Genomic DNA, 19,868 nt, shown 5'->3' with positions numbered 1-19,868 from the left:
TTTGTAAGTACAGATAGCTGGTTACTATAAGAGTTACGTTAAACAGCCGAAAATCATTCGCAAATAAAGATTTCAGCATTCAATTTGAAAATATTGCTATATTATAATATATGAAAATATAGTTATTTTATAATATAAAGTCACACTTCATAGTAAAACTATAAGGATCCTAATCAGTTTCCACAAAACTAGAATCATCTCATGGTCAGCAGCAAAACTGTCTACTATGCAAGAAACCAACAACATCGTAAACATTGCGATAAATTACGAAACATTTCTTTAACTAAAGCATATACAATCTGCATGGACAGTTGAGAGATGACCTTTGAATTATATTTTTTTGCAAAGCTACAGGATTATTTGTTGGGGGAAAAAAGTTGTTTGTTATCAGAAAAACTGTTATTATGCTAACGGTTATATTTGCGATACTGAAAACTGTAATTACGTTAGTAGCATCACTGTTTTAGTCGATTGTTCCCCTACAATGCTTTTTGGTATTTTTTTCTTTTTGATTCATAGTTTTATGCAGATGTGTACAACGTAATAAAAGCTGTCAGGTGATGATGATTGCGTTGTTTTCAGGATGTTGCGGCATTGGAGAGTCAGCCGCTGCTGGGCTTTTTCCTCCGAGAGGAGAAGACCGGACCGGCTCAAAAAATGCAGTTTAAACTGTATCATAAAAACACACTTTACTACATCTTCAGAGCAGAGGACATCCCCACTGCTCAGAGGTACTCAAGCACTTGTATGGAGTTGAATAGAGTTTGTTATATGAGTCTAGTCTAAGATTCGTAATATGTGCTTTATTTTTCCAGATGGATTGAAGCGTTTCAAGAGGCCATGATCCTTTGACTGGTCTGGATTGGATTAAATAGAATGAATACATGTAGCTCGTTTGGGTTTCTGAACTGTTTACACAGGCAGCGAGTTTAAAGATGCATAAATCAAAACCCAGTTTGAAGCAAAGGATGCTGGTAGATGTAGTTTATGCATTAATCTATTTTAAGCAGCCTAACGAAGGTAAATTGATTCAGTCCGCCTCCATTGTGAGGCATTAATCCATCTTTTTGTTCTTAATGTCATTTTTAGGAAACACTGCCTCTCTGTGCCAGTTCCTTTTGGTGCTTAACATTACCATGAATCCTGCCCACAAAGCATTCAGGGTCAAAAACATCAGGCAATGACTGGTCATGAGCTCTAGATACAGATGTTTTCATTGACTCCTGACCAATAGGTTTGCTTATGATGAATCTTATTTAAATATGAATCAATCCTGCCCACTTTTCTGAAACACTCCATTATGATGTAATGGGGCAGTTTGGATCTAATTGCAGTATCACTTGTTGCCTGAAGGGGGTTTTAAAAAGATTTGGTCAGGGGTGTGATTCATTGTCAAGTCTGAATGTGCATGAGCAAGTATATTAAAGGAATATCTGATGCCAGGTCGCACCTTTGGCACGGTCATGTGGCGCAGTCCGTGCAGTCTGGCGTGGTGCATTATGGGAGATTACCGAATTCAACTGTGAAAGCTGGGAAAAGAGGACTTAAAAAATGACTGGGCCTAAATCGTAAAGCACAGAGCGACTATTTGTCAAAATTGTACATAAAACCATATTTTTGGACATTAATGGTGATAGTTTGTTGAACGAGTCCATTTACGAAAAAAAAGAAAAAAAACTTGAAACACTTTTTTTTTTAATTAAATTTGTTACCTGCAATAATTTACGTAAAAATGATTTTACAAATGATTCACATATTGAATGGAACAAAATGTAAACTTTTTATTGAGAAATATTGACAACCATTGATTTAAATGTGTTTTTTTTAGAACAAATCATGCATTTTCGTGTTAAAAAATGACAATCGGTTCATGCATGGAATGTGCGTTTCCATTTTTTTTTTTAAACAAAGATTAATGAATTACATGAATTCATGCTTTATCTGCAACAATTGGTGGAAGAATGGTTTTATGAACAATTTATACATATTTATTCTGCTTGTAATCCCTGAAAAAAGGCCCTTTTTTATTTGGTTCTCAGCCTGTTACTAAATTGTTTTAATAATGTTTAACTCTTTTGTACAAAGTAGGTGTTTAGACTTGTTTTAAACCTTATACTGGACAGAACTGGAAGTGTACATATTTTGTAAATAGTAATATAATGCAGGCATATTTAAAATAGTTCAGGATGTTTAATGGCCACGATGAATTATGGGTAGTAAAGAGACAGTGCCAGGCTGGCTGACTCAGCACTGTTTTAACTTACTATATTAGACATTATAGCACACCGGCTGTGAATACAGAGAGAAAAACTAGTGCTCTTATCAGGGAAGGATGTAACACACATTAAATACTCTAATGCACCTTGTTCAGGACCACCTCTCTTAATACTTTGACAATGAGTATGACCTGATTATATCCTCTACAGTTTTCATTCAGCTCCAGCCACAGATCTTTCACTGTTTAAATCTAAAACAAGTCCAAGGAATGGATTTTATCTGTCTTGCGGTATATACGTTCGATATTGTTTGTAATACTGATATGTTTGTTTACATTTTGTAAGACCGTTTGGAATTTTGGGAAAATTTAGATACACCACTGTCATGTTTTTGTTTTGTTTCTCTCCTTAGTGTGATCCACTTTTAAGAAAAAATATCATTGCTATTCCTGATGCTCCTCGTCAGACTGGCTCTAGGTCCCAAAGGAAGGTTTGTCCTCCTGAAGTAATGTGTTAATATCTTGAGTTTTTCAAGACAGTAGGCTATGCCCCAACATAAATGTAAAGTGCAAATAATTTTTAATAAATAATGTAATGAGAAAATGTGTCTGTAGGTCTGGTTTAACTTAGGATATGTTTCCTTAACCCTAATACCGTATTCACATTACAGCCCTTAATTCCGTGTTTGTGGACAAATGTGGGTACAAGAGGTCTCAGGTGTGATCAAAAAATTTGTGTTCAATAAATGTTATATCACTATCTTCGATAAAATAAAATCTATCAATTTATGGTGTTTTTTTATTTTGGGGGTATTTTTGAATTTATTTGCCTCTAAAAGTACCATATTTGTTATGTAAATTATGCTTATTTTTATGTTATATTTAATATGTATTTATCTTAATTAAAAAAAATCATTCCAGTAAGTTCAGAGAGTTAAAACCTAAAGATGAAGTGACTTTTGTGGCATCTGGTGTCTTATGTTAGTATAAAATTAACAAAAAACAATAATATCAATAACCACTGGATGGCTGCAGTACTGAATTGCTGCATATAGGTTGAACTCTATGAACCACTGTTATGATGAATTTGACCTCTTTATTTTTTTTACTTTATCACAAGTTAAAATTGTAATTTAAAAAAATATATATCTGTGTTAGGTGAGACTATACAAAGATGACCATGCTATATATGCTATATATGACCATGCTATAAGGAAAAGACAAAGTAGTAAATCATTCATTATATATTTGAAACAAAGAACATCAAATTTCAATAACTCAAACTAATTGGTGCCAAACTGGTAAGAATATAAATAACAATAACTAAATAAGTGATAAGAACAAACAATAAGCAGGTAATAACAAACAACAATTATAGTTATTTAAATGCATTATTTACATAATGTTTTACATGCACTTGTGGCAGCAGGTAGTTGTAAGAGAATGTTCTCTACAGATGTATTGCCTGCATTTTCCACAGACAGTGCTGGTTTTTTTCCTGTTGGAAATGCAGATATGGCACCTTTTCCTCTTGGTAAGGGGAGTTGCTGTGGATGGGCCAGGCATGTCCCCTGAGGAGGGTTGTCTGATGTGGCTCATCATCCTCTGAGACGCCACTCCACGGGCAACGCCCCGCCTGTCTCTGTGGAGACACCAGAGCCTTCCTGAGCTCCTACAGAAAGAGCCGCCTTCTGAAATTTTTACCGGCATTCCAGGCAGGATTCATTTCTGACCACAGGACGAAGGCGTTCAGGGCAGACACATCCAGCATGTTGGAAAATAGCACCATGGGCCAACGATTGTATTTTCTCTTACGGGTGTAAGCAGCGACCATCTTGAATAATACACAGAAAAATAATAAAAATCAAACACTTTACTGAAAAAAAGTCATTCATTTGTAAAAAAAATTATAAACCACAAGCAATTTGTCATAGGAAAATTAGTAAACAATGCAAAAAAATTTAAAAAGTAGTAAAATACCTGGTCAAGGCTGTCCACTCCACCTTTGGTCCTGTTGTAATCCAGGATTACATTAGGTTGATGAGCACATTTTTGGGTTTTTTTGGGCAGTAAGAGACAAGTGTGTGCGTACTGGTAAACGCAAAAACCGAAGAGTATTTCTCTCTGCCCCTTGTCATCACCAGTGCTGATGGAAGCTCCGGCTTATTCTTCCTCACCGTTCCCAGCATGCCCAGTTTTCTTTTCAGAAGCTCAAGGCCAAGGGCATATGATGTAAAATAATTGTCACACGTGATGGTGTGCCTTTGGAGACCTGCTGACATGTCGAGGACAACACGCATTAGCAGATTTCTTTCTCGATGCCCATCAGCCGGCTTGCCAGTGTAGATTTGCATATTGTATGCATAACTGGTCTTTGCATCGCAGGCTGCCCGGATTTTGATTCCATACCTGGCTGGTTTACAGGGCATGTATTGCTTGAAGGTGCAGCGTCCTCTAAAAGGTACCATGCATTCATCTATTGTTACATCAATAACAACATTGTAGCAGGAAAAATGGCCCGCCCTGTGTCTGCCTTCCACAAGCTCATTGTGGCCTCGTTGTGTGAACGATAGACACCTGCCAGCAATAACAGACCAATGTAGGCCTGTATGTCCACCCAGTCCACCTCTTTCCATGACTCCCCACACACGCGTTTCCCCTCTACATTGGTCATGTCAATCAGTGTTGTCTGGGTTTCCAGAGGGAAAAAAAGCTCAAAAGCTGACCTTATATTGTCCACACGTGAACAGGCAAATCGTGTTGGCCCAGGGGTCATCTTCATCACCTGCTCTGCAGGTGCTCTCCCTGGTGTCTGGGTAGGTGTACTAGCAGTCCAGATGATTTCTCCATTTTTAGATCCATAATTTATTTCACCAGGATCCTCTTCCTCACAGTCTTCCCCATCGGTGTCCTCATCATCCAGGTCGAACTCTGTCTGATCATCGGTTTCAGATCCTTGATCACACGGTGACTCATATGGCAGGTCTCCTTCCTCCCCACTGGATTCAAGTAGAATATCCAGGGTCTCTGCTGCACTGAACCTCTTATTCATTGTGCTGCTTCCCAAAGAACTGATAAAATAACTGCCACTGCAGGTTTAGGTAGCATATGCTGCAGAAACGTTTTGTTTAGAAGTATCAACAACCTTTGATACTTTGAAGGTTTGTCTTTGAAGTGTGCCTGTGTGCGCGTGTGTGTGTGCGCGCGAGGGTGGTGAGCCAGCTGGTTGATTGGATCATTCAAAAAAAAAATGGTCAGACATTGGCTCATTCAATTCTTTATTTTTGTATGTGTGAGTGAGTTTTTATTTGAAAAAAAGAGAAAAAAAATCCCAGCTCTGTTATAGGCTCATTGAATGCATTGTTTGTTTGTGTGTGTGTGTGTGTGTGTGAGTGTGAGTTTTTGCCATGTTGAGAAGGTTGTACAGGATCACCCCTTCATTTTTGTGTATGTAATATATGCATTGTATTGGATCTACTGATTTTTATTTGACAAAAATAATACAAAAATTCTCTGAATTAAAGTTTTTCCCATTCATTCCTATGGGTGCCCATTTTTGCCCACGAAAGCGGGATTAAGGAGTTTTTTTTCCCACCCACTTAACATTGTAGAATCGAATCGTTTTTTTTTTTTTTTTTTTTGCGTGTTCAGGTGGCAAACTTAGGAAAAGAAACCAAGTCTTGTACCACTCAGATCAAGGGAAGTATTTTTTTTAAAAATTAATTAAAATGATTTTGCCCACATTTGTCCAGCTTACGGTATTAGGGTTAAACAAACGATCCATGGTTTTATCACAGTAAAAGTATAGTAACTTTTTTTGCGCATTTATCATTTGTATAACCACAGTCTTACTGGAAATAATATAAGTTAGTTAGTGTAGCAAATCCACAGTTAATTTGTAGTTTAGCAACAGTAACCATGTTTTATTTTTATTTTATGTAGTAAAACCATGGTTTATTTTCGTAAATGTTATATATATATATATATATATATATATATATATATATATATATATATAACGTCGTAAATGCAGTGCACTACCGCTCAACCTTCATTAAGATCAACGCGGGCTCACGAGTGCCTGTGCGCATGCGCAGATGTGTAGGTCTGCTCTGAGCGGGTCGCGAACTCTGACCTCCTGTCGCTGCAGTGAGCCGTAAGTTTACAATAATTTATCAAACCATCAAAGTAGCTGGATAATTTCTCACGCGTTCAGGGTAAGAATAACCCTTTCGATATTGGTTAACACCCGCTGTGTTAGCGGTAATTGTTTAGGATGAATAATTATGGAGAATATTAGCACCGGCCTGCTAACACGCGTTAGCGTAGAAACCCCTAGCATAATAGAAAATATCGCCCTTTACCGGCAAACGCCTGCGATTAAACTAACCGTCAGAGCTTTTTTGCTTATTTAACAATATTAACTAAACATATAACAAAGCAGCTAGTGGACATCATAATAAATCAGACGCAGAATTGACGTTATTTAGCAGGCTAACGCTATCAGTTGGCTAATCTGTTATCAGTGCGCTGATAAACAACGGATCCGATCACGAAATAACACAAGACTATAATGAGGATGTATTAATTTGTCATTTGAGATAAAAAAAAAAGTGAAGATACTAGACGTGTCCTGTGATCCACGTGTGAAGCTCAGCTGCAGTGAAGATCCCTCTGTGTGTGTGTGAGCTTTAACCCTTCAATCATGACCTTTAACCTACAGGAACAGATCTAACTTCATCTTCCCGGATCAACCCCCACACGCTCCTCGCGAACTACTGACCCCCAGCCGTCATTCACGCTGGATCGCTTTTATTTAATCATTTAATCATTAGTTCCTTGAAACTGCTGGCTTGTGTGCTAATGTATGTTAGATTTGAATGTTAGATTTGATTGACAACATTAAATAGAAAAAAAACTTAAACATGTAGAGCACATAGATGGACCATTAATAATAAATTCCCTGATTTAAATAGTTGGTTATGGTGATACAGATGATGGGATTGCAAGAACTGCAAAGTTATGAACAATTTGACCCATAATAAAAAGGTGGAAACATCTCAGGAATTGATGCAAACGTCTTTGTGTATTTAAATGAACAACCCCTAAACCTAAATGTTAAGCCTAGGCATGTAATTCATCCCAGACAAGAGACTTTAAAGAACGAACAGAATTTCATGGAGACTTGAGTCTCTAGTAAGACTCCAGTGCGTCAGTAATCATCAACAACACTCCAGTCTAGACACTGTTGCCAACTCTCTTGAAACAAATGCAGCTTCAAAAACAAGCCCTATATTATTTATTATCAACGATATCATTTCTTATTAATGAATCAGCCTTGCAATATAGTAAACTGAAACCCCTCGGAGTTTCAAAAGCAAAAACAGAAGATATTTTACAAAAATGATCATATGTCAACAAAGCGGGAGGCCACACACTATCCTCCGATAGCTATGGAGATGGAAAAGGAGAATAAAACAAGACTAGAGCACTAAGTGGGAGCTTTAATATAGCCACATAGGCTATTTATAATAAAATAAACTCAAATCATATGTATCTACAATTAGTATTTCTGCTAATGATTAATGTATTATAAAAATATTTGACAAAATTAGGTCCCTTTACTCCTCTGCACACTGCTCACCTTCTCCCATGTTTCCTCCATCTCTGTACATCTCTGTTGGTGGCCTTGTTTGTCTGTTTACATCTACTAACATCACATGTTTGCACGTTAAATGTGATTTTACTCTAATAAAAAAGTTGCGTAACATACAAAAAACTGGTCAACTGTGACTAGCATCTTGGCAGCAGATTTTGCACCACTCAAAAGACACCACACCAACAATTTTGTTCATATGAACCAGGGGTCTTCAAATCTTTGCATTCAACAGAGCATCCACATGATCATCCTTGTGCTCGGGACCCCATTCTAAAAGTCTAAAAATGAATATAGATATGCATGAAATATTGATTGGTAATATTTTGTTCCCCCTGACTCTTACAAGGTGTTAGTGCAAATGGTTGATGTGGATCCTATCTTGAGCTGTGTGTTATTTTCCTCAGTGGATGTGTGGCTGATGGGGCGTTGCTGAGCCTCGGTTTTGACAGAACGGTATCATGGAAGGAGAAAGTCCCAGAATTCAGCTGGTGTCTGCAGATGGAGGCCTACAGGTGACTTACACTGCATGTTTACACAGTAAACGTTTGTAAAAAAAAAACACTGCAGTTATGCATTTTCAGACCAGTACAAACTTTCGTATGCAATCAATTAATTCAATTATTTTTAATTGAGGGGTGTTACAATTTATTTTACATTGCACTTCAAAAAAGCTGACCAACCAATAAGAGTTGTGCTTACTGTGACATTTTCAGAAACGTAAAGTTGTGCCCCACTGCCCTTGTGTAACACTGTATTTCTGCTTTTTCATAAGTCCTGCATTATAGACTGAATTTGTATTTTCATTCGTTTTTTTCGCAATTGATCTGAATGGACAAATGGCATACAAAAATTGGACCGAATTTCCATGCCGTAATTTGTTTAGATTTAAACCGACATTTACTCTATTTGCTTTATTACTGTAAATGTAATTAGGTTTCAACAAGGTGCTCTCAAACGATTAATCGTGATTAATCGTATCCAAAATACACAGTACACACACATATATTTAAACAAAAACTATTATTTTGCACATGATAAATCGCTTGACAGCACTAGTTTCATTCTGCTGGTGTTTGTTGTCATGTGTTGTATCAGATTGTGACGGAGCAGCAGTTGGCTCAGAAGCTGCAGATAGTCACAGCCATTGATCAGGCTGGAGCCGGCAAGCAGCAGTTTATATTAGCTAACCTCGATTACCCCAACCAGGAGAAACTGTTCATCAAACAAGAGAACTCGCCAGCTAAGGTCATCTTGACATCTGCTGATGGGTCTGCTGTCAATCAACTGCTTTTCACATCACCTGAGCTGACAGGACAACAGATCCAGGTAAACAGGCACCACTCATTTAAGCACAAAGTATACTTTTGATTTTTATGTTCACACTACACTTTGCATTCAGTGAGTGACATGCATTGCACACGCAGAATGATTTTTCTAAATGCATATACTGTTTATGCTCAGCTCATGTGCGCGTCCTGGATTAGTTGGTCTACAAGTTGGCGAGACTGGCCCATTGTCTCACTGTCAAAAAACAAACAGGGCTGCATTTTCCAAAAGCATCGTAAGCCTAAGTAGATCGTAGTAGACCCATTGTCACCAGTGGAGCTATGATCTACTGAAAGCGAAAGTGAAAGTGAAACTTAGGCTACATTTACACAACAACGATGTAGTCAAAAACAGAAAAGGTACTTCCCTTGCATTTTTAAAAAGTTTCACGTACTGTATACACCACAACGTTTTCAAAATGATTCGCATTTAAACATTGAGGAAAACGGCACAAAACGCTGTATTACGTATGCCAGGCTAGTAGTTAGCGCTGTCACCTTGTTAGTAAACAGTACCTGTAGGGAAGTGACGATTATATGATGTAAGTTATATGATGCGTCTCCACTGTTGGTTGTAATATTGGTGAAGTAAATCCACACTTTGCTGAAGAAGTGTTACCAAACTCTTGAGCAGGAACAACAGTACCATGTACTCATGTACTTTGTTCGCGCTTGCCTTTAAAATAGCCACTTACTGTGCATGTCTACATACCTAACATGTACTACACACGCATGAGGTCACTGCTTTCAAAGACTCTCGTATTGGGTGTTTACACAGAAACGATAACGGTGGCATTTTCAAAAACTTGCACTTTGAATCCTGTTTTTAAAAATATATGTTTTCAGTCATCAAAACACCATTGTTGTGTAAACGAACAGGCAAAACGCATAAAAAGTTTCCAATTTTTGGCTTAAAAAACATTTGTAAATGGCCCCTTAGGCTTATGATGCTTTTGGAAAATGCAGCCCAGAACAGTACTATCCCTACAAGAGACCGTTGTTAACTGACAAGCTGCGCAAATCCACATTCATTATCAGCTTTGATTTGCGCAGCTAGACAGTTAACAACGGCTCTGTGTACAAACAGCTGCTCTATGTGAAATCACACACCTGATGGAATTTACCGCTGATTAGATGCGCATTAATCATCGGACGATATTTATCGCGCACCCCTAGAGACTGCAACAAAAATAGACAACTGCAACTTTAATTTTAAAGTGTACAAAGACATTTTTATTGGTCATCATTACTTTTATAGAGAAATTGCGCAGACATTGGACGAAGATAACGTTTCTAGTGCACATGTGTGGACATCCTGTTTTCATGTACACTTTCAAGTATACGTTCAACTCATGTGTACATGTGTGCACACGTTAATATTTCAGTATACTCTGGCCTTAACTTTGGCCTTTACTTGTTTTATTTTAATGAAAAAAATTCAGTAAAACGGACAAGCTAGAGAAATTTAAATTCTTGCTAATACTGACTTTAGGGACCAACTAGCAAGTTGCTTATTAGCATGCCTATTATTAAAATATTGGCTGTTTATTAGCGCTTATAAAGCACATATTCTGCATGAACATATTCTACATCCATAATCCTTACTAAATCCCTAAAATACTTTACTAACTATTAATGAGCAGCAAATTAAGAGTTTATTGAGGCAAAAATCATAGTTAATGGTTCGTTAATAGCGAGACTTAGACCTTAAAATAAAGTGTGACCGATTTCTAAAAAGGACACACATTTTATTCAGTTTTTAAAATAGTTTGGTGTGATTTAAATTGAATGCATGACTTAACATGTGTGACCCTGGACCACAAAACCAGTCTTAAGTCACTGGGGTAAATTTGTAGCATTAGCCAAAAATACATTGTATGGGTCAAAATTATCGATTTTTTTTTTTATGCCAAAAAGTCATTGGGATATTAGGTAAAGTTCATGTTCCATGAAGATATTTAGTAAATATGTCAAAACGTAATTTTTGATGAGTGATATGCATTGCTAAGATCTTTATTCGGTTTTCTCAGTATTTAGATTTTTTTTTTTTGCACCCTGAGAATCAAGATATTCAAATAGTTGTATCCCTGCCAAATATTGTCCGATCCTAATAAACCATACATCAATTGAAAGCTTATTTAATAAGCTTCCATGGGATGTATAAATCTCAATTTCAAAATGGACCCTTATGACTGGTTTTGTGGTTCAGGATCACATTTGTGTGTTGTGCTGTTAGCTTAGCATCATGCTAATGTCAAACTATTGAAATCAATAGCAAGTCAAGCCCCAGGTGTGGAGGAACACCATATAAATACTACAGTACAAAAACATTATTCAACACACTGCATTATGGTACCTCTACATGACCTTTTGGTTTACTTTTTTGGGTAAGACTTACTATTATTGTAGTCATCTCATAAAAGTTTGTATTGTGATAATCTGTATTTTAGGTGTGTTTATATATACGATATTTCCTTTTGTAATTTACACAATACTATTGTTCATATTTATGTTTTGTTTTTCAGTTTGTGTCGGAAGGCTCAGAACAGGGCTCTACGAAGCCTCCAGTGGAGTATTGTGTAGTTTGTGGAGACAAGGCCTCAGGTAAATAACACACATTCGTCTTTGAAATAATTGAGACCTCAAACAGACTTCGATTCATTGTGGGGTTTTTTTGTAAATAGATGTTTCTGGACTGTTATTGTACATGTGTTCAGGTCGTCATTATGGAGCAGTGAGCTGTGAGGGCTGTAAGGGTTTCTTCAAGCGCAGCATCAGGAAGAGTCTGGTGTACACGTGCCGCGGGTCTGGAGAGTGTGTCATCAACAAACACCATCGGAACCGCTGTCAGTACTGCAGACTGCAGCGCTGCATGGCCCTCGGCATGAAACAAGACTGTGAGTCCCATTCAGATTCATGACCGATGACTCAAATCACGCAGCTTGTTGAGGAGATCATGATTTCCCCCTGCTGAAATTCCTCCAACAGCTGTTCAGTGTGAGAGGAAACCGGTGGAGGTGTCGAGAGAGAAGCCAGCAAACTGTGCGCCCTCCATCGAAAAGATCTACATCCGTAAAAACCTCTGCAGCCCTCTCGCCGCCATGCCAACGTTTGTTAGTGAAAAAGAGACTGCCAGGTGTGTTTGAGTCAAAAAGAATCTCTTTTTTTGTCTGTCGGTCTGTAACGCTCACTCTGTGTCTGATCACAGGTCCACCAGTTTACTGGACTCCAACATGCTCTTGAACATCCAGCAGTCTCTTTCCAAACTGGACAACACCGTTTTAATTCCTTCTTCACCAGATCAGGTAATTATTCAAATGAAATCCATCATAAAACCTTGATATAAACATCATCCATCACCATTCTCTGAGTTTTCTAGGGCGCGTGCAGTAAACATCCAATCATACGAAACATGTGGAGAGCGTCAGTTTGATTCAGTTCTCGTTTTATGTTTTCTTTCACTGTAGAATGATTCTAGTCAAGGAGATCTGGGTACCTTGGCCAGCGTGGTCACATCACTCGGTCACCTCAGCAAAAGTCGTGAGATGATGGACAGCAGTACCGACCTGTCAGGGATTGAGACCATGAGTAACGAGGACAGCGTTATGACGGACTTTCAAAGGGATGAGTCGAATGACGTCACACGGTGCGGAAAGCCACTTTGTAGACCTCAAGCCTGGAAGATGTCAGGCAAATGGCTATGCTTAAATCTCTGTTTGTTTGTGTGCAGGGCCTTTGACACGCTCACGAAGGTGCTTCAGTCGGAGGGGGGTTGTGGGGAAGAGGTGGCTGAGGGGGCTGTCAGGGATGAGGAACAGACCACCACCCTGCTGGAACTAGAGGGACCGCTGCTCTCAGATATGCATGTGCCGTTTAAGGTCAGGCATCACTGTTGACTTGCACACACTGCAGTTACATCTCCAACAATGATGGACCAATAACATTCTGGATTGAATGTTGTTTGTAGCTGATGATGCCGCTGCCAATGCCAGACTTCCTGAATCTGAATTACATCTGTGAATCAGCTTCTCGTCTGCTTTTCCTCTCAATGCACTGGGCACGCTCCATTCCAGCTTTCCAGGCCCTTGGGTGAGTGTATTAATGATCACAAGTAGATAGCACTAAATACAGATGTAAATGAGCGAACATATCATATTATACATTTGAATATGTTTTATAAACAAGTATATGTTGGCCTTATGCAGTGAAACAGAACTCCAGGCATTGGTGTTTTTTCTTCCTCATGTGTACAGTGCACCGTGTAATATTTTCTGTATTTTCCTCATTCTGTTTTCTGTTTTTGTGGTGTTTAGCTCCGAGAACAGCATCACGCTGATGAAGGCCTGCTGGAATGAGTTGTTTGCTTTAGGTCTGGCTCAGTGTTCACACATTATGAATGTAGAAACCATCCTCACAGCCATAATTAACCACTTACAGACCAGCCTGGATGAAGGTATGTGGACCTGTAGCTCTTGACTTTTCTGTGTCCTGTCCGATTTATGTTAGCTAATCAACTTTAGGTCAGTTGATTAATTCAGCTGATTTTTGTCATTTGTTTAATTCAGGCAATTATATATTGAAGCGCTGCTTTGAAACTTTTGTGAATCAATTGTTTCGAAACGGTGGTTTTGGAGCGCATATTAATACAAGCCAAAGCCATGTGATTTCAGTACACAATTACGTCATGACTGTTTCGAAACGTTTCAGAATTACAATGCGGTGTCAAACCATTGAATTAGCATCTGTGCTGTTTCCTGATCAATTTGTAGACATTTTTACTGAGACATTTGTGTAATTAAAAGGAGGAGAAGTAGTTAATAGTCTCTTACTGGCCTCTATATACAAGCTCTCTATTAAACAAACAAAACAAGCCCTGTAAATTAATATAAAACCACGTAGTATAGACACTTCAAATTTAATGGTGTTTTATTATTTTTATTGTATATAATGTTTTAAAAACTCTTTTGAGTTAGTTTGTAAATTGACACCCCGATGAAAGAAAGTTGGCCGCAATGCGTCGGTGCACAAATGTGTTGTTTTTCAGTTTTTAAGCCATGTTAATAAAGGCTTTTTATGAGTATTTTTATTCAAAACTGTTTTTGTTGCATTTACACATTTTTGACCAGCAGTTGTCAGTAGTGTGTGGCGTTTTGAGCGCTTCGAAACAGTGAATCAATATCAAAGTCATTGGTTCAATTGATTTGAAGCTTCGAAAAGATTTGTTTCTTACATAGTTCATATATAAGAAATTCATAGTTAATTCATAATTCATATAAAACAGTTTTTTTTTTTTAAATAAAGGTTTTAAAATAGGTTTTCGGAAGCTAAATGTACAGTGTGCTACCATGGTGTAGTTTGTTTATAGCCAATGTCTAGTTTTTACTTCTGCCAATTTGTATTTAGTCTTTGAAATGAATTACAATGAGCAAAATGTGCAAGATTCATAAACGTCTGTTGCTCACAGAGCTTACTTTCTACAATAATCCAAATGCGAATGGAAAAATTCGATTGGCTTTTTTTAATCGAAGGACCCAGAGTGATGCTAACAAAGAAATATGCCATAAATGCAGCATTCTTGTAAAGAAAAAAAACTAAATTGTTGGTTTTTATACTGCCTTTGTACTAAAGCAAATTGTTCAAATGTTATCTGAAATGATTATTTGAATTAACTTGATACACAGATACCTAATGAGAAATGTGTGTGTGTTCAACAGAAAAACTGTCCCCGGAGCGCGTGAAGCTAGTCATGGAGCATATCTGGCGTATGCAGGAATTTTGTAACAGTATGAGTCGCATGAGTCCTGACGCATATGAATATGCTTACCTCAAAGCTGTGGTTCTCTTCAGCCCAGGTGAGCACACCTAGAGTTTATCTGAGAAAAATGAATGAAATGGAGAAGTTGAATGTGTGTGCTTGTCATAGATCACTCTGGAGTGGACGGCACTCTTCAGATCGAACGCTTTCAGGAGAAAGCCTACATGGAACTGCAGGACTATGTGAGCAAAGTGTATCCAGAGGACACATATCGGTGAGTGACTATAGTAGCTTGCGTTTGTCCAACCAATCAGCATAGATTCTCAATCATAAAGTGCATAATTAATGTCAAAAAATTTTTTTTATTTATTTAGTTTTATTTGTGATAAGCTAGTTGACTATAAAGCACCATTCACACCAAGAACGATAACTATAAAGATATTAGCATCCACACCAGCGGACGATATCGTCTGTTTATTCTCCGCGCACTCTAGTCTGCCGCTTTAAATTCTCTAGCTCGTTACAGGATGGATTCTGATTGGCTGTCAATGTTTAATTGTTCATTAGCTGGAAAAAATCGTTCTGAAAGTGATCTCCAACGATATCGTTTCCCTGTGCCTTTATCGTTACGGAGTGTCTGTTTACACTAAGGGCAAATAGCCCGCTTTGTTGGCAGAGGCTATTTACACTAGCTCCACCCACAATCTTGTGATAGGGATAGTCAACACTATAACCGACAGCAGACAAACGTCAGCTTCAGTAGTAGAGATAGTACCGCGTGTACCGTTGTCTTTTTGACGCAATCGACCCGAGTTCGAATATGGCTTTTACCAAACTTTTTTTTCCTCCTTTTCAAATCTCACATCACATCGTAAGGCATATATTTTCAATAAAAATGAAGGAAATAATCAAAAAGTTGAAAATAAAATATCGGGTAAGGTTAGGGTAGGTTGTCCCAGTAAGGTGGCATGCATTTAATAATTTGAATCAAAATAATAATTTACACTCAATACGTTATTACTGCATACTGTTTTATAACGTACTATAATACTGAGGTGCAGATAATTGCCACTATTTGCAATAAGTAGTAGGCCTATAAATAGCAGAAAATCCTGCTACTTAGTGTAAATAGCCGCTGCCTTATCGTTATAGCTGTGGTGTGGACAGTCTGTTATTCTTTAATCTTGATAACGATTTTAGAACTTTATGGTTATCGTCTTTGGTGTGAATGGGCCTTAAATGAAACTATAAATCCTCTTTCAGTCTTTCAAAACTGTTAGTTCGTCTGCCTGCTCTGCGGCTCATGAGCGCGGCGGTGACTGAAGAGCTCTTTTTTACCGGCCTAATCGGGAACGTTCAGATCGACAGCATCATTCCCTACATCCTCAAAATGGAGTCTACCGATTACAACAGCCAGCCAATCAGCACTGCTGAGTGACTGAATCCCCGCCCACAGCCACGCCCATCAGCTTTGCTTGCTCAGACCCTTTGAGGCGAAACAGATATAATCATGTGGATTTTGCATAAGGATATCATTTTGTTCAGACTTTGCTTTTTTATTTGGTCAATGGTTGTGTTTATGGGTTATGTAACTGATTGGATCATTTGACTTTTATTGTACTAGTGTACTTATGTTTAGAAAAAGTGTCTATAAAGATACAGGAAGTGCAAGGAATCTGTTCTTAAGAACCTGTCCCAAAGAGAACTTTGCCCCCCGCCCCAAGCACTGACTTTATGTAAATGAATGATGTATATAGGAATAATAAATGTCCAATCAAAGGGGGGAAATGTCTGTATTATGGTATTTGTTGGAGACTGTTCCTTTTTTATGAACACATTAAATGTGATATACAGGGTTCCCACAGTGACAGAAAATCTTATTTTCATCCCTGGAAAAGTCATTGGAAATTATGTAGTGCATGTAAATGTTTCCGTTTATGCTCTATTGTATTTAATTGGCCAAATATTAATCTATGAGTGCAATCCTCAGTGTGTGGGAGTCTAGTCAAGTGATTGAACTCTGTATAACGTTTAAATAATGAATATGTTTGTGTTGCATTTTTATTAAAGGGTGAACCAGACTTTCAGAAACATGTTCTGGACCAGCTTGGACACTTAAATTGCACTATAAATCATTATTACTATCAATGAAACACTTGGAATATTTCTTCATTAGCTACTCATGTCTGCTAATACACATCACCCAGACACGTGATCTGCATTGTTAAGATTTAATCGTTAGAATTTGCGTCTATGTAATTGTGATACTGTGGTAAAATATAAAATAATAAGATGTGCATCTTTAAAAGCTGTTTGTACTGTATAGTAAGCATGAACCAGCTACTCGTTTCATAGCTTCAGGTAAATTATAAAGATAATTTTGAAAATCAAGTTATAATTTCAGTGTGATTATAATTTGAGGAATTTGTATATGTGACCCTGGACCATAAAACCAGTCATAAGGTTCCATTTAAAATTGAGATTCATACATAAAGCTGAATTAATAAGCTCTCCATAGACGTATAGTTTGTTAGGATCGGGTGTTCTGTCGATTCGCTGTCAGATTTTCCTACCTCCCACTAAAACAGTGGGTAGTACAATTCGACAACGAAAAATGCTACTGTAAAGTTATTGTTTATTAACGTCTATAATAACGGAATACAACTTTTTTCAAATCTGGAATCAGAGGGTGCAAAGAAAAAAAGAAATATTGAGAAAACCGCCTAGTTTTTATATATTTATGGTAGGAAATATCTTCATGGAACATGATCTTTACCTCAGGCATATAAAAGAATAGTCGATCATTTTATGACTGCTTTTGTGGTCCAGGGTCACAAACATCTCAGAGAACTAAATCTCAGTCTGTAATTCGGTAAAACGAGAGAGAAAGTGTGAAGGACTCGGAATGATTTTAATATTGGTGTGCTGCGGAACATTAATTTCGTTAATTATTTAAATTCGCATATTTATATTGCATGTGGTGTCTCAATACAACAAGGCATATTGCAGTAAAATATTTTACTTATACAGTGAGATCATATAGAAACAGTGTCTTAAAAAATATAAACATTATCGTCCAAATCAGAACTAAGGTTAATAAAACGTGTTATGGTGTAATCACTTTATTTGTATATTTATTAATTTATATCACTGTTGAAATGAACACTACTATTTTTTGGACCTGCATTAAATATTTTGGGGGATTTATTCTTGATATTTGTATGTTATTCATTTCTATGCACTTAATATTACATTAAATATTAGTCTTAATGTATGAATAATTGATTTAAAAAAATATTTCTCAGGGTGAATGATATAAAGACTGAAGCCTTGGTGGGTATTGACAAATATGGCAACAAATATTGTGAGGACAACAGATACTTTTTCGGTATGAGTATACATACTTTAACTGTCTGTACACAAATTTGTTGTATTATGCCTTATTAATGTACATTTTTTGATTTGTGATGTTCAGACTGTCATCGATGGGTGATTTACAACACGGAGGTGAACGGCAAGAACAATCTGTGGGACGTTGATGGCAGCATAGTCCCTGCCCTGTCATCTGTCTATGTATAATGCAATCATATATATATATATATATATATATATATATATATATATATATATATATATATATATTATATTTTTCTCTCTTTGATGTGTTTCTCAGGCACCGTTGGCTGCACTGCATGACGGATGACCCTCCCACCAAAAAGAACAAACTATGCTGTCAGCAGAGGACATGAATATGTGCATGTCACCAGCAGCTTATGGTCAACACACTAACAGGAGTATTTCTGTGTAAAACAGACTGGTAATTTACAATGTCTAGTTTTGTTATTCATTGCTCTCTCTCACACACACAAACACACGCACACACAAGTTCACTGCAAAATGGACTGAGGTAATGAATTATGGATATGCACATTAGCATGGTGTCATTTCACACCGCCAAGTGGTTTCAATTTTCCTATCCCCATGAATAAGCGGCTGTTAGAGTAGTGAATAGGGTGTATTTGTATGTCAGATAAACGTCAGGTCGCTCGATTACAGTGTGCCATGCTCTACAGATGCATTTACCACTGTCGTTGGTGAATACTGAACTATTTCCATGCATAATCGTTTTCTTTATTATCAGTGTCTGCAATTAGTGGTTAGGTTTCACTATTGCTATTGGATTATGCTGTGTCATACTGTGCAGTTTGCTGAGCTGGAGTGTTTCTGTTACTTTATTACCCTAGTAGCTATGTGGATCACCCTAGCAACACCCCCAAAAAAAGTGTAACAACGTGACCCCAAATAACACCCTAACAACTGCATAATATCACCCTTGAAACCATCCAGAACACCCAACAGTATATTACCCTGACAACATATAGCAACACCCTAGAGATGACAACAACACTTAACACAACTGTATGGTAACCTAGCAACACCCTGGCAACCATCCAGAACATGCTAGCAACACCCTGGCGACTACTCATGACACCCATCATAGTAACTCCTCATAACATAACCTCATAGCAGCTATCCAGAAACACAAAAACACTGCAACACCAAATATATTACACCCTAGTAACTGCATAGCAAGACCCTAGAAACCACCCAGAACGCCCAGCTAACCATATACACATAGCAACACCCTAGAAACCAACCAGAACGCCCAGCTAACCATATACACATAGGAACACCCTAGAAACCACCCAGAACGCCCAGCTAACCATATACACATAGCAACACCCTAGACACCACCCAGAACGCGCAGCTAACCATATACACATAGGAACACCCTAGAAACCACCCAGAACGCGCAGCTAACCATATACACATAGCAACACCCTAGAAACCACACAGAACACCCAGGTAACCATATACACATAGCAACACCCTAGAAACCACCCAGAACACTTG

At 37.7% G+C, this 19,868-nt stretch overlaps 2 protein-coding genes across 3 annotated transcripts in view; both read left to right on the top strand.

Moving 5' to 3' along the window:
* The window catches only part of LOC132105918 (FYVE, RhoGEF and PH domain-containing protein 6-like), a 31,109-nt gene extending 30,226 nt beyond the window's left edge, over positions 1-883 (top strand). For both annotated transcript variants that reach the window (XM_059511457.1, XM_059511458.1), the window contains exons 20-21: positions 583-731; positions 816-883. In XM_059511457.1, coding sequence (XP_059367440.1) covers positions 583-731; positions 816-852 — 186 coding nt within the window. In that variant the 3' untranslated portion in view covers positions 853-883. The remainder of the gene's footprint in view (positions 1-582; positions 732-815) is intronic.
* A 5,421-nt stretch (positions 884-6,304) lies between these two features.
* On the top strand, positions 6,305-17,047 carry LOC132105910 (nuclear receptor subfamily 2 group C member 1-like). The gene is made up of 14 exons (XM_059511440.1): positions 6,305-6,432; positions 8,279-8,386; positions 8,970-9,200; positions 11,725-11,803; positions 11,917-12,096; positions 12,188-12,335; positions 12,408-12,504; positions 12,667-12,845; positions 12,930-13,077; positions 13,167-13,288; positions 13,513-13,652; positions 14,914-15,051; positions 15,123-15,228; positions 16,218-17,047. The coding sequence occupies exons 2-14, from the start codon at positions 8,333-8,335 to the stop codon at positions 16,390-16,392; spliced, it is 1,797 nt and encodes a 598-aa protein (XP_059367423.1). The 5' UTR covers positions 6,305-6,432; positions 8,279-8,332; the 3' UTR covers positions 16,393-17,047.
* Positions 17,048-19,868: the final 2,821 nt, after the last annotated feature.

Source organism: Carassius carassius, chromosome 26 (assembly GCF_963082965.1).
Source record: "Carassius carassius chromosome 26, fCarCar2.1, whole genome shotgun sequence".
Classification (NCBI taxonomy): Eukaryota; Metazoa; Chordata; class Actinopteri; order Cypriniformes; family Cyprinidae; genus Carassius; species Carassius carassius.
The sequence above is the reverse complement of the archived record's forward strand: the minus strand, read 5'-3'. Positions and strand labels throughout refer to the sequence as shown.